Here is a 15,809-nt window from a genome sequence, read left to right as displayed (position 1 = left end):
CTGTGCTGAGTATAAAATAATGCTCTCTTTCCCTTTACACAGAATGTGCTTGTGAACGGAAGTTTCCTCAAACTGCTAGATGCGGCATGTCAGGTGCACCCAGAGTTAGACGTCATTTATGGTGGGGTTCAAGGCTTCATCTCCAAGAAGCCTGAACAGCATCCAGACCCAATGAAGCTGATTCAGGTGAGCAGTCCAGACTGGTTCCATAATTTCTGCAGACCCAGTGCACAATGTCCAAGCTACTGCAGAGAGGGATGAGCTTTCTTCTCAGCAGAACATTTAGCCAATGAGGAACCTCTGGAAAAGGCCATGCAATCTCCTCTAGTTTGGTGAAATGGAACATTTACCCTTTTGATTCTATATACAATTATTTAATTTAATATTTCTGGGTTTTAGAGGAAACAAACAGCTGGGGATTGGATGTCTCACAGGGAGCTGAAAAGAATGCAAACTTATTTAACCCCTAGTCTGATGGTTTGAATTTCCTACCTGTAATAACTAAAAATCATTATTAATAATAATAATTCAGTGACTTCGTATGATGGCTTTAATCCAAAGATTTCAAAGCACTTTACAGAAATGGATTAGTATTATCTCTGTTTTACAGATGAGGAAACTGAGGCATGAGGAAGCTAAATGGCTTCCCAATTTCACACAGCAAGTCAGTGACAGAGCTGAAAACATAACCCAGCTCTTCTGATTGCCTGCTCAGTTCCATAATTACCTAACAATAGTGTTCCCTTTTTCCAAGAAAGAGGTGTCAGAAGAGCTGTGTTAAACATGCTGTTGGATCGCAGTTCAGATCATCACAAAACTCACTACCCCATCTATCTATCTATCTATCTATCTAAAGTACTTTTGGAGCCTTCAAGATTAAGCTATATAAAGACGTTACTGTATTAATTATTAACAAATATTGCCAGAAACAATATAACTGGCTGTTTTCAAGAGCCGGTAATTTCTACAAATGACAGCAGGTGGCACTGATTCCCTTTGCTAGGACAGAAGAATCATAAAATATAAGCCTTGGTGATCTGAATAAAACTTTTTTCATGACCAGACTGCTATTACTAATAAACTATTTTGCTAGTCTTTAAAGTGCTACTTGACTGCTTTTTGTTTCAATACGGCTGCATTCCTTAGCGACTAAGCAGAATATTAGCCTGTTAACCACTGCAACACTCTATATGTGGCTTCTTATAGAGATGTTGGGATCTGTGCACAGAGCACTAAGTATACAGTCTGGGTGCATTTGGAACAGCTGGTTGCGCTGGTGGTGGGAGAGGTGGTGAGACTCACAGAGAACCATTCACAGTGTGGACAGATCTTGGTGGCTGACACAGACCCTGTGATGAGGGTGAATAGCAAAGATAACATCACAGAATCACAGAATCACAGGGCTGGAAGGGACCTCAGGAGGTCATCTAGTCCAGCCCCCTGCTTCAAGCAGGATCAACCCCCACTAAGTCATCCCAGCCAGGACCTTGTCCAGCCGGGACTTAAAAACCTCAAGGGATGGAGAATCCACCACCTCTCTAGGTAACGCATTCCAATGCTTCACCACCCGCCTGGTGAAGTAGTTTTTCCTAATATCTAACCTACACCTCTCCATCTTCAACTTCTGACCATTACTCCTTGTTCTGCCATCGGACACCACTGAGAACAATTTCTCACCCTCGTCTTTAGAGCTCCCCTTCAGGAAGTTGAAGACTGCTATTAAATCACCTCTAAGTCTTCTCTTCTGTAAACTAAACAAGCCCAAATCCCTCAGCCTATCCTCATAGGTCTTGTGCTCCAGACCCTTAATCATGTTTGTTGCGGTTCGCTGAACCTCTCTAGCAAATCCACATCCTTTTTAATTTTAGATGATGGGTTTAATATTCTTTCTGTTCTGCAGAAATCAAGCAAAAATGAGCAGGTCATATGTTGACCAAGTTGGGGAGGGGACAATCTCCTAGTAATCTTCTGATAACTAACTATGGCTGCGTCTACACGTGCCGGCTACTTTGAAGTAGCGGCGCCAAATTCGAAATAGCGCCCGCCACGGCTACACGTGGCGGGTGCTATTTCGAAGTTGACATCGACGTAAGGCAGCGAGACGTCGAGTCGCTACCCCCATCAGGAGATGGGAATAGCGCCCTACTTCGACGTTCAACGAAGTAGGGAACGTGTAGTCGTTGCGCATCCCGCAACATCGAAATAGCGGGGTCCGCCATGGCGGCCATCAGCTGAGGGGTTGAGAGACACTCTCTCCAGCTCCTGAGCTCAATGGTCGCCGCATGCAGCGGCCCCTTAAAGCTCGCCGCCCCCTGGCTTCCTGTGCAGGAAGTTGAGAGAGCGTGCAGGCGGCAGCCCAGCCATGCGGCCAGCCTGCACGCTCCTCTTCAGCCACAACAACCCCCCAGCGCTGCTATGGCTGCCCCCCAGCCCCATAAGCGTCCCCAGGGCACCCCCCCCAAGGGGAGCCAGGGCTCCCAGACCGGTAGCCAGGCTGGGAAGCGGCAGCGGGGCCCCTCCTGGACGGAGGCCGAGCTTCGGGACCTGCTGGGGCTCTGGAGTGAGGAGGAGGTGCTCCAGGTAATGGGGAGCAAGAGGCGGAACGCGGATGCATTCGTTCGGCTGGCTGAGGGCCTGGCCACCCGGGGTCACCCTGCCCGCACTCCGGATCATGTCCGCAGTAAAGTGAAGGAGCTGTGGCAGGGTTATGCCCGGGCCCAGGATGCGGCCGGCCAATCTGGGGCCGCCCCCATCACTTGCCCCTTTTACAGGGAACTCAGGGCCATCCTGGGCCCCCAGCACACCTCCTCCCCTCCGGCCACTCTTGATACCTCGGCCGACAAGCCTCAGCAGGCCCCGGAGGTGGAGTCTGCCCCGGAGGCAAGCCCCGCACCCTGGGGGCCCCCGAAGGAGCCCACCCTTTGGGCACCGGAGGAGGAGGAGGAGGAGGAGGGGGAGTCCTCCTCCAGCGACGCAGGGCTCCGGATCCACATCCTGTCCCGGAGCTCCAGCAGGGCGTCCGCCCACCGGGTGTCCCCCGACCGTGGGAGTGGACCATCAGGTATGTACCCCCCCGGGGTTGAGGGGCGGGGGTAATACATATGACCAGGGCCCTCCACATACCCAGATGACCATGGCCCCAAGGACAGCAGTGGCATGTCCCTCACAGGAGTGCATCAGCCCCTGCCCCCCGCAGCAGGACAGTGCCATGCCCCATCCCTGGGGATGGGGGGAGCGGAACCTAGGGTCCCCTGGGGGGGAGGGGGTGGGACACCATCAGCAGCAGCAGCAGCATCTCCCGGGGATGGGGATGGGGAACCTGCCGCAAAGGGGTGGGGAGACAAGGGCCACGGCTCGGGGCCCACACTAACGGCTGTCTCCACTCTTCATCCCCCCGTGTTCTGCAGCTGCACCATTGGAAGGACCGGAGAGCGCCGGCAAGGTGTCAGTGGTCCCGGAGAGCCCACCGGGGCCATCACTCCAGGCCAGCCCCTCGGCGGAGCACTGACCGGCCCCACAGTGGGGACGACGGCGGAGCCAGCCCCACTCCTAGACGGCGACGGACCCCCAGCTGCTGGAGATCCACCGTCGGCAGCTGAAGGTCGCCAAGCAGCGCCTGCGGGTGGAGGAGCGGTGCCTGCAACTCCAGGAGCGGGTGCTGGCCTGGCGCCAGGAGGCATGGGGGGCCTTTATGCGGACATTCAACCTTATCGCGGACTACCTGGCCCCCCATGCCGCGCTGGCCGCCGCCCTGCCTGCTCCACCCGCTGCTCCATCCTCTGCGCCATCCGCTGTCGCACCACCACCCGCCACCGAGGGCCCTTCCGCCGAGGGGGACCTGGGGCCAGCTGACACCCGCCGGCCTTATCTCCCAGTCCGCCCGGCCCCCAGCCAGCCCCAGCCAGGGCTGAGGCCGAGGCGTGGGTCGCGGCCGCCCACCCCCAGCACTGGACATTAGGGGGTGTGGGGCCCAGGACGTGGCCCCCCCCTCCCCCTTTGTATATATCCCCTTCAGTTTAATCTTCTTTTGTAAATAGTTTCTATTAGACCCCTGTTGTTATGTTGTTATGCTGATCCCTGCCCCCCCATGTACATAGTTCTCCCCTTCCTTGTCTTCCCCTTTCATCTTATCTTATTTATAATACATACATATAATTTTGATTTTGCCTGTAAATAGTTAGTCACGATAATAATAATAAGAGTTCAACAGATATTTGATTTGACGAACAAATGTCTGCTTTTATTTACAAGAAAAGTGTGGGGGTGGTGCTCTTGGGTGTTCTGTGGTGTGGGCATAGGGGCAGGGAGTGTTGTGGAGGATGGGGGGATGCAGTGGGGGGTCTGCCAGCGGTCACCCCGCGGCCTCGTCGAACTGGGCCCGCAGGGCCTCCCGGACCCGGGTCCCTTCGGGGTCCACCTGGCGACTGGGGGCAGCGGGTGGCTGCACATCGGTCCTGCCGGCCTCCACAGCCCAGCCCTGAAAGAAGGCCTCCCCCTTGCTCTCCACCAGGTTGTGGAGGGCGCTGCACGCTCCCACAATCTGGGGGATGTTGGTGGGGCCCGCATGAAGGCGGGTGAGGAGACACCTCCAGCGCCCCTTGAGGCGGCCAAATGTGCGCTCCACCACCTGGCGCGCGTGGTTCAGGTGCATGCTGAAGCGCTCCTGGCTGGCTGACAGGTGGCCCGTGTACGGGTGCATGAGCCAGGGCTGGAGGGGGTATGCCGCATCTGCGATGACACAGAGGGGCATGGTGGTGTCCCCCACAGGGATCTCCCACTGGGGGATGTAGGTCCCCGCCTCCAGCCGGCAGCACAGGCCTGAGTTCTGGAATACCCGGGCGTCGTGGGTGCTGCCAGGCCAACCCACATAAATGTCCAAGAAACGGCCCCGGCTGTCCACCAAGGCCTGGAGGATCACAGAATGGTAGCCCTTCCTGTTTAGGTAGCGTCGTCCACTGTGCTCCGGGGCACGGATGGGGATGTGGGTCCCATCCAGAGCCCCGAAGCAAATGGGGAAGCCCAGGCTGGCAAACCCCGTGATGGCGGCATCTGGGTCCCCAAGCCTCATGAGCCTGTGGAGGAGCAGGGCGTTGATGGCGCGGACGACCTGCAGGGGAAGCACATGGGAGAGCACCAATGAGGGGTGTGCAGGGTGTGTGTGGCCCTCCCCTGCCAGGGCCCCCCTCCCCTCCCCTCCCCTACCCTGCCAGGGCTGCCTCCCCCTCCCCCCGTGGGTCCTCTTACCTCCATGAGGACAGCCCCGACGGTGGCCTTGCCGACGCCAAACTGCTGGCCCACGGATCGGTAGCTGTCTGGAGTGGCCAGCTTCCAGACAGCGATGCTGACCCGTTTCTCCTGTGATGGAGTGGGGGGGGTGCATGTGTGAGTCAGGCTGGATGTCCGAGGCAAGCAGCAGCTCCCAGTGGCTAAGGATGACCCTGGGGCTACAACTGGCAGATAACACCTCTGCCTAAACAAAGAGCAGGGAGGAGCTGAGCTGGGGTTTTGAATCGGGGGCGGCAGTTAGAGGTGAGGAAAAGGGAGAGCTGGAAGGCAGCCAGCCTGAGGAGGGGGAAAGCTACACCCCAGAGGGGCACCCCTCGGGGTCTTTCCCCCAGGACAGGTTGGAAGGACTGTCTCTGGCGGCTATGCTGTTGCTTCTGTGAGAAACTGGACATCTGTTGCCTAATAAACCTGCTGTTGTGCCTGCTGAGTGAGAGTCTCTCCTGCCAGCGGGCGGGGTGCAGTGCAGGGGGACCCCTGAACCCCATCACATCTCCACACTGAGGGCACGCCACATGGCAGTGTCCTGGTGCCTCAGTGTGGGGGTGAGCCACTGGCATAGCTCCAGAAATGTCTGCCGGCTCATGCGAAAGTTCTGGAGCCAGCGGTCATCGTCCCACTCTCCGAGCACCAGCCGCTTCCACCAGTCGGTGCTGGTGGGGTAGCTCCACAGCCTGCGGCGTATGAGGCGGTGGGGGGCGCAGAGTGCTGCAGGGTTGGGGGCTGCATCCTCCTCCCCTGTGGGCAGCTCCTCCTCTGTGGCAAGGAGGTGCTCAGCTGCCTCCTGCATGGCATGGAGCAGGGCGAGCACTGCTCCTACAGGGGCGGCTGGGTGGACCTCTGGCTGCTGCTGCTGCTGCTGCTGCTGCTGCTGGGGGTCCATGACTGCGTCGCCCGAGGTGTGCATGCCTATGGCTGGGCAGACCGCGTGCTGTGCAGGCTGCGTGTGTCTGGGAGGGGCCCTTTAAGGGAGCGGCTAGCTGTTGCCCCGGAAGCGCTAGTCTGCCCTGTGACCCTGTCTGCAGCTGTTCCTGGAACCCTTATTTCGATGTGTGCTACTTTGGCGTATAGACGTTCCCTCGCAGGGCCTATTTCGATGTGGTGCTGCCCAACGTCGACGTTGAACGTCAACGGCACCAGCCCTGGAGGACGTATAGATGTTATTCATCGAAATAGCTTATTTCAATGTCGCTACATCGAAATAAGCTATTTCGATGTAGCGTTCACGTGTAGACATAGCCTATGTGAGCAAGGGACAAGCTACATTCTTTACTATATTTACTCTCCACAAGCTGCTTTTAGTATGTTTTCATGAGTGATGTACTCAAATATTTGAATGTCCCTTAGTAACTGAGAATATAGGATAGGGTGTCCCTCAGTAAATACAATCTATCAGAGAAGTATTTCAGTTACTTTCCTGATTTCACTTCTCAGTGGCACTCTAGCTCACTTCTCCTGAAATAGAGCATTCATGTCCATACCCACTGGGACTGGTCAGATTGTCACATTGTCAGATTGGTGGGAGTGCAGAGAAGGGCAACAAAAATGATCAGGTACCTGGAGGAAGGGACTGACTAGGAGGATAGGTCCAAAGAACTAAAACAACAAGAAATCCTGTGGCACCTTATAGACTAACATATTTTGGAGCATAAACTTTCGTGAGCAAAGACCCGCTTCATCAGATGCATGAGTGGGGGACAGGTGAGTTCAGCGGAGTATTTAAAGCAGGGGGTCTCAGTAAAAGGGAAGGGCCAGAGCTGACAAGATCTATTCAGTCAGGCTGGATGTGGCCCATTATAGGCAGTTAATGTGAAGTTGTAAAAATCAAGAGAGGAGAAATCAAGTCATTTTTCTTGCATTGGGATCTGTGCATTTCCCACCATCATGCTGTAAACAATCGCAGTTTAACAAGCACATGTTTTCTTAAGTTGTTCTCCTCATCCCTTATCTATTGTTCCATCATGCTGGTTTCAATCACTGCTATATTGTCCTGACTGATAACCACCTGCCTTCCTTCTCCAGAGTCATCAATATGCCCCTTCTCATGTTTTGATGAGTATATACAACCAACCTTGCACCTGCTCCTCTGTCCTGGTCCCTCCCTTAGAACATCTGGTGATGGCCTTCACACTTACTTCCTAAAACACAGACATTCCTCATTCACAGCAAACAGGGCTGATTTCTTTGTATACAAAAGCAACTGCACATTTGAATAAGAATATTAAGTTACAATTTCAAGAAAAATAACAATTACATTATTTTACTTATTTCATAATTGTTTGTAAAACAGAATGGTGACCATAATGATCTGTTCCTGTCTTGACATCAGAAAAATGTTACGAGCAGTTTGCCTGATGCATCTTTACCTAATGGTTTCTCATTGAAAACAGGGTATGAAACATTATTATAATCATAAGTCACATTAATACATTTAATACTTAAACTAATACAACATTATTCTTTATTGTAACACACACATAACCTAAAATGGGGTTTTTCTACAGCAATATCACAATAATTGCCACAGTATAAATACTGAGAAAGATACTAGACTGTGGAATAGGCTTCCCAGGAAAGTGATGGAGGCAGTTACTGAACATTAATTCTGTTTTATCTTTGTTTCTCTGCATCTCCTAGAACTACTTGAATGAGCGCAAGTTGAGACTTTGGGATTTCTTTAGGAACATGGACAAAGATGGAAGTATGAAAATCCCTGTGGCAGAGTTCCGGAAAGCTATGATGCAGGTATGATTCAGGCACAGCGTCCTCTAATTTTTTCAGGGCAGGTATTGTTATGAGAAAGCTCATGCTACATGGATGATAAAAGGAGACTGTGGTACTGTCCGTACTTACCCATGGAGTTTTCAAACTCCAGAGGTTGATCTTCTGGGGTTTGATTTAGTGTGTGTGTAGTGTTTCTTGCATCAACTTCCTGCTATGGGGACAGTGCCAAAGTTCAAATCAAGGTACATTGACTCCAGGTACACAATTAATTTAGCCTGAGTTATGTAACATAATTTGAATTTATTTGCTAATGTAGACCTGGCCTGACTGTGTGAAATATGTCTATTGGATCTTTATGGATGATCTCTGCTCAGTGCTGTAGGAAAAAGGAAAGCCACTTTAGTTCATGCCAACACATCCTAAGGACAAAAAAATATTCCTCCCTGGCCCTAACTCTGGTGACTGGTTCAACTCTGTGCCAATGAGAAAGCCTTCACAGTTCAATGTTTAATCCCCTTTACATCTGACAAACAACGGGGTTATATTTTTTCTTGAATCCTCAGTAAAATTGATTCGGACATCTGGTAAAATTCTCCCATCCCTTTTTAACTGCTTCAGGCTACTCATCTAGGCTGTGTCTACACTAGCAAGTTCTTTTGAAAAAAATGGGCCTTTTCCGAAAGAACCTGTGGAACGTCCACACAAAAAATGCACTCTTTCAATCTGAAATCAAAAGAACACAGCACTTTCCTGGCAGCCCTCTTCCTCTCCCAGATGAGAAAGAGCACCTTTTTCCAAAAGAGTCTTTCAGAAAAAAACATGTAGATGCCTCAGGGGCTCTTTTTTCAAAAGAACAGTTCTCATGGCACCTGATTTTTCTATCCCTGGCCCGTTCTTTCAAAAGAGCAGGGGCTGTGTGGATGGTCTTTTTCAAAAGAGCAGATCAATTTTTTGATCCGCTTTTTTGTGTGTGGATGCACTTTTTTGAAAAAAAAAATGTTTGGAGGAGATGTTCCAAAAAGACTTATTTCAAAAGATTACTGTAGCGTAGACATAGCCCTAGTGATTAAATAATAAGTGCTTCCCATGTTAGTAAAAAGAGTTCTTTGTGCAAAGAAGCCAGCCTGTATGATACCACTTTTACTTCAGCCCCTGGGAGCCACAAGAGGGTAAATAGTCACAAGTCTCCCATGTCCCTTCACCCACCAGCAATCAAGAATCCCACTGGATCGAGCTCAGATTGCAGAACTGGTGCACAAATTGGACCGGCACCAGACAGGAGTGGTGGATTACAGGTGAGCAAAGCATCTCTCTCACTTTCTTTTCTTCATTTCTCTCCATTCTGATTGACATTAAATGAACCTAGTTCACTCCAGAGGAGAGGACAGAGCTGAGGCACATGGCATTGGTCATACAGGTATCCACCTCACTTTGTGACATGCTTACAGAATGCCTTTTTGGTAGCCTAGAGGTAAGCTTACCAGCTGTATGAACAGCAACCCTTTTGATTCAGTCCAGAAGGTCTATATTTTTCTGCAACAAAATTCCTCATGTTTCCTGAGCCTGTTGTGAGATGGCATGAATCACATGGCTGAGTGGCACATGCTGTAGTGTGACAGTTATGAATTCTGCAGGTATCATTTCAGTATCACCGTCACTCTGGTACCCACGAGGAGATTCCAAATCCCTTGATCCCATCCTGAGGCCTCCATTTCTTTCCTTCCTTCTATGAGCCTTCTTCTTAGGGGTCCTGGTCTTCTGCACAAACCTGCTTTCCAATCACTGAGAATTTCCAATCACAGAGAACTTCCATAATTTGGAGTAACGGTTAGTCTATAGGAGCAGCAGTACGAAAGTTCTGAGGATCAGAGTGGTTGAGAGCTGCAGGCCAAGCTACTTGACCTAGGAATGGAAATTGTCCCTAGATACTCAGTCAGGTCTTACATGCAACTGATGATCTCAAAGTTCTGATCATTTTGATTATCTATCCTCACTATTCAAACACCTCCCTGGGTCTTTAATATTTCATACCGTAGCCTAGATTTAAGGTCTGAAGCGGTTGGGGTACTTTTGCAATGTTAATCTATCTCTATCCAACTGGGTCTATTTTAATGCTATCGCATGTGCCACAGTGTTACTGTCACACATTTATCAAAGTGATGGGACAGGTCTAACTGATGTCCAGGTCGCTCATACCTCAGGCAATTTTTTCATGGCCTTCTCCCCATGAAATTTGGGAGGATGGATGAGAGTCATTAAATTTAAATCCTGATTTCTCTTCTTTCACGTTTTAAATTAGTCACTTAAAAGAGAAGCAGCCAACAGAGAAGCCTAAAGAAGAGGAAGAGAAGGAGAAGGAACCTTAGGAGAGAAGCCAAGAGGGAGGTCAGCTGGTGAAAGTTGGAAGGATAAGTGCTGGAAAGAAGCTAAAGAAAGTGATCTATGGATTGGGAAAGTAGAAGAGTGGGGGATAGACAAGGCTATTGAATCCAGAAAATAAAGCTTGCATTCCCCTACATGTCTGGGATAGGTCTGTGAAGGTTGTAGTATAGTCCTGTTGGCTAGAGGGACAGCAGAAGGCTAAATGAGAGGCCAGGTACCAGTGCACCTTGCTGCACAATCTGTAAGTGTTGCACTTATTTTTAGAAAGAGAGAGAAGGAGAAGGAGGGCTGTGATGGATGAGTTGCATGGAGTTTTATGCTACTAATGCCCTCTTTCTGGAACACTGTGATCAAGGTCTAAATGAAGTCCTTTTTAGGCACTACCGCCAGACAGATCTAAGCAGCCTTAATATAAGGACCCTGAAAGAAAAAGGAGAATTAAAGAGGGAAGCAGCCACACTCAGTTCTGCCAAAGGGATTAAGAGTAATAAAGATTTTAACAAATATCCAGGGGAAAGGGATACTAGAAAGGCAGGAGTGGGATGAAATCCAGGATGGACCTAAAATTACAGAGATACTGAACTGCTTTTAAAACTCTGTCTTTAATAAGAAAAATAAAGGGTTGACAATTACTAAGAAATAATGGAGACCTTGTAAATATGATAAAATATTAATATGTATAAATTAGCAGATCAGATTAAATGAACATTAGGATGTTTGTTGAATTGCTAAAAATAACTGTGCTGCTAACAAATGTTGGACAACTGTTGGGGGGGGAATCACATGCCCCCCCTCCAAAAAGAAAGAAAGAAAGAAAATCATGGCAGTTACTATCTGGTAAGTCTTAACTTTTGCCCCTAGCAAAATTCCCATCCCAAAAATCCACTGACTTAAAGTTAAGATTGTTCAAGTGTATTTCCTCACAATAATCCAAACTCTTACAAGCAAAGAAGCCAGAAACTGTGGCAACAGTTACACTCAACACAAGACCAATCTCCAACTATTAGATCATTATCTTCGTACCTGGATTACTTTTCCAGATTTTACCTCTGTGTTCTCAATCTCTTTTTCCTCCAGTGAGTTTTGTCCTTCCTCTTACTGGTACCTTTATCCCCAGCAGAGGCCTTTGTCTCCCCTACATCCAAGTTTAAACAATCCTCTCAAATCTTGTTATGTGGAGGTAATTGTTTAAATGCTGGGAAAGTGAGAAGTAGGGACACTGGAATTGAAACTAGGGATGTCTCTTTGTAGACACTGAGTAGGTAGAACAGTGGAAGGATGATGAGAGGGAGAGGAAGGAAATCAATGTTTAATTTAAAATAAAATAAGAATGGCCATATTGGATCAGACCAATGGTCCATCTGCCTAGCACTGTGCTTTCTTACAGTGGCCAATGCCAGGTGCTTCAGAGGGAATGAACATAGCAGGGCAATTATCGAGTTATCCATATCCTCTTGTCCACTCCCAGCTTCCTGCACTCAGAGGTACGGGATACCCAGAGTGTTGCATCCACGATCATCTTGGCTAATACCCATTAGTGGATTCCATTAACTCTCTTTTTTCAATCTGGTTACAGTTTTGACCCTCACAACATCCTCTGACAATGAGTTCCACAAGCTGACTGTGTGTTGTATGAAGAAATACTTCCCCTTGTTTGTTTTTAACCTGCTGCCTGTTAATTTCATTGGATGACCCCTGGTTCTTGTGTTACACCAAGAAGCTTGTAGCTAATGAATTGAAAGCCTCTTCTGACCAGACGTCTCTCCTGATATTTGGTATCCTATGCTCCCAACCTTCGTCTTTGATTGGCAAGACCACATATTTTTCAGGACAGGGACAGAGACTTCCTCTGTATGTGGAAAGCCACATGGTGGATACTTACAAACTAAATCATAATAGTAATAATAATAATAATAATAATAGTAATAATAATGAGAAACTTGAGGGAAATCAGAAATAATTATGATTAGGTGCTGGAGAAATTGATGGAGGAGAAAGTTTAAAAGCTAAATGGGTAGCTAGGCTGAGATCTGACTAAGGTAGATACAATGACAGTGTAAAAGTTAATTGCAGAGTACAAACATCGAAAGAAAAGAATTATGTAGGGTGCTCTGCAGGGGCATAACTTGGAATTTTGAGATAAAGATAAAGAAACAGCATAATATTTTTAGATGTCAAAGGCTATAACTTCCATTCAGAGAAGGCAACACGGGGCATATAATGAGCAGTTTTATAAACGAAAAATAGTCTCACGTTCATCCCAACCATGGTAGCCTAGTTTTTACATCAACCACCTTGCCACCTAGTAATTAAAAAAAAAAACAAAAAAAAAACCAGACTTAGATGTAGTACCTGAAACTACATCAGCCCCTGGGACCTCCTCCTCTTGTTTGTAGTTTTATAATACTTTTTCTCTCTTTTGGAAAATGTTTTTCTCTCCTCTGTTGCTGGGTGAAAGATCCACACAAATGATAAGGCAAACTGACAAACTAAGAAGCAGATCCTCCAAGCACTTCCTGCCAGGCCTAGTGCAAGCTAGCATGAGGACCACAGGCCTGCTTGTAATAAAACTAGGTACAACTGTTTCAGAGAAAAAGTAAGGCTTTTATTTCTATTTTTAAAAATAATGATGTTTCTTCTGAAAAGGAAAGTACATGATCATTAGTAAGAAACCTTTCCTAAGAGTAAGATTTCATATTATGGCAGTCTCCTTGCCAAGGGAAGACGAAGGTTATTTAGAAATAAGATCTGAATTAAGATCTATAACAGAATAGTCTTGGGAGAAGAATCTGACTCTGCTCCTACCTGGACAGGCTAGATGGAACACAATATATCATTTTCATCTCTAACTTCTTTCAGAAAAGATGATCCTCAGGACTGTGATGAGGCAATATTTGTGGGCAGAATGAAACACAGGAAGTGGGAAGGGCATTTGCCACAATCCCTGTTAATTTCTTGCCTTTGTGGCCTTCCCCTGCCCACTTCGGGGACCGAGTCTTTAGAACAGTTTTACCACTTTCATTTTCTTCTGGCTTTGCAGTATTAAACTAAATATTGAGCTCCACATTACAATTTTCTCCAAGGTACAAAAACTTCCCCAGAAAATGTCTGAGTGTGAAGTATGTGTAGTTGGAGTGGACTGACATCACTGCTCTAGTATCATCACACTGCTTGTGTGTAAATTCACTTACAGCAGCAGAGAACATCCATAGTAGACCTGTGTGAATAACTGATTTGTCATTTTGGTGAGTAAACCAGAAAAAAAATCACTTTTAATTGACCTAAAACAAAAAAAAAGACTTTTTGGGGGTTGAAAGGAATGTTCAATTAGATCCAAAATAAAAGGCTTTATTTTCAAGGTATTTTGACTTTTTACACATCTTTGATAAACAAAACATTGATTCAAAACAAAAAGTACCATTTTTTGACTTTTTGGGGATTTTTAACTGAAACAAAACAGTTCAACACAAATTCACAAAATGTTTTGTTAACTCAGAGCCTGCCTGTGTTTGGTGAAAAAAGTTTCATATAGAAAGTTTCACCCACCTTTAGTCCAGACAGAATCTCGCAGCTGTCACCTGAACCTCTCCATCGCACTGTGAGAGCAGATGCTGCAGTATACTGACCCTCTCCAAGTGTGGAGGTAGTAGGTCTTCCTCAAGATCTTGACAGGGCATAAATCAAAGGCAGCCAAAGTGTGAGAAGAATCCAGGGAAGTGTTTTGGTCTCATCAGTATCTAGAACCTCCTGCCAGTGGCCAGCAAAGACAAGGGACCCAGGCAATAGGGAGCAGCAAGGGGCCGTGATTAATTGTAGAGTGCTGCTTCCTGAGGGAGCCAGGTTCCTCAGAGAGCCTACAACCAGAGTAGCCTTCAATTTATGTCTCCTTTTCTCTATCCCCTGCCTTCTTCATTATGTCTTGCTTCATAGGGGCCTGGTGGACACACAGAAGCAGATGGTGCGAGACCAACGGTGGCAGCTGAGGAGGGAAGAGTCACGGCAGAAGAAGGAAAAATACAAGAGTGAACGAGCGCTGCAGACTTTCAAGAATGCTGTGGAAATGGTCAGACCACGCAGTTCCCTGGTGATGTCCTCTGGCCAAAAGCCACTGGTCCTGCCCAAGTCTAAACCTGCCCACTTCTCAACCACTTCACTCAACTCTTGGTGCCAGCCAGCCACCACAAGCAGTCAGAATTCTGCTGAGCCATCATTCAGTAAGCAAAAGAACCCCTCCAACAATCAGCTGTCCCAGAGTGAACCACATTCAGCCTCACAGGGCATATCAGTCTCTGATCTGGAAGTGAAATACTACTCCCAGCCCAACCTCAGCATCTCAGAAGCTCAAACCCACTACCAGCACAGCATGGCAACCTCTGACCTGGAAATGTACTCCAAGGCCCAGTCTTTTGACACAGCCACTTCTTACAAGGTGATGCCATTGAGGACCAGAAGTTCTGCTCAAAAGTCCCACTACTTAGCCAGGAATTGCCCTGCTGCCTCATCACCACAGAAGTATGGACACAGAGCTAAGTCACCCAAATGACATGACTGAGGACGTGGGAAATGACCAGCCCAAAACGGGGTCAAAGAAGTGTTGATGGGGTTCTCAGAGGGTTATAGTAGATAGAGATGTGTGTGTAGTACCAGAGAGATAGCCATGTTAGTCTATATTCTATCAAAAGAAAAAAGCAGTCCAGTAATACCTTGAAGACTAACAAAATAATTAGGTGGTGAGCTTTCATGGGACAGACCCACTTCTTCACACCATAGCCATACCAGAACAGACTCAATATTTAAGGCAACCTTGATAACAATTTTTGGTTCTTTGTGCCTTAAATATTGAGTCTGTTCTGGTCTGGCTATGGTCTGAAGAAGTGGGTCTGTCCCACAAAAGCTCACCTAATAAATTATTTGGTTAGTCTTTAAAGTGCTACTGGACTGCCTTTTTGTTTTGACAGCGATGTGTGTGGTTTATTTCCAGTAACAAACCCACTCCCTGTCTTCTGTCCCTTCTCACTACAATTGGTCTGCACTATGGAAATGCCCTACCTGGCCTAATGCAAGCCACTAAAATGTACACCATTCACATGCTCTGGTTAGGGCAAATAATACCTACCACCATAAGGGACAGTGGGACTCCACATTCTTGGTCGCACTCACTTGGAAGCTTCAGTGATAACAAAACAAAGGTGAATCAGGTGAGTCAGAGTGATAGACAGGTAGGAGTGTCTTGGGTGTGCTCCCCTCAAATACTAGGTGATCTGGGGTATGTCAAGTGGATATGATTGTTGATAGGGATGTGGTTACCCTGCATGTGCTCATTTGGTGCAAATGAGGGTACCTGGGATGTGCTCCCTGATTAGGAGAAGGGATTTTTCAAATCACTCCTACTGGATGTAACAATGAGTAATGGCATGCAG

The 15,809-nt window shown here is 47.8% G+C and overlaps 1 protein-coding gene across 1 annotated transcript in view; it reads left to right on the top strand.

The window, feature by feature from the left end:
- Window positions 1-14,932, top strand: part of LRRC74A (leucine rich repeat containing 74A) — a 34,278-nt gene extending 19,346 nt beyond the window's left edge. Inside the window, exons 11-14 of the mRNA XM_074997516.1 lie at window positions 43-186; window positions 7,921-8,028; window positions 9,217-9,302; window positions 14,320-14,932. Of these exons, the coding sequence (XP_074853617.1) occupies window positions 43-186; window positions 7,921-8,028; window positions 9,217-9,302; window positions 14,320-14,932 (951 nt within the window). The remainder of the gene's footprint in view (window positions 1-42; window positions 187-7,920; window positions 8,029-9,216; window positions 9,303-14,319) is intronic.
- The last annotated feature ends 877 nt before the right edge of the window (window positions 14,933-15,809 follow it).

Source organism: Carettochelys insculpta, chromosome 6, assembly GCF_033958435.1.
Source record: "Carettochelys insculpta isolate YL-2023 chromosome 6, ASM3395843v1, whole genome shotgun sequence".
Classification (NCBI taxonomy): Eukaryota; Metazoa; Chordata; order Testudines; family Carettochelyidae; genus Carettochelys; species Carettochelys insculpta.
The sequence above is the reverse complement of the archived record's forward strand: the minus strand, read 5'-3'. Positions and strand labels throughout refer to the sequence as shown.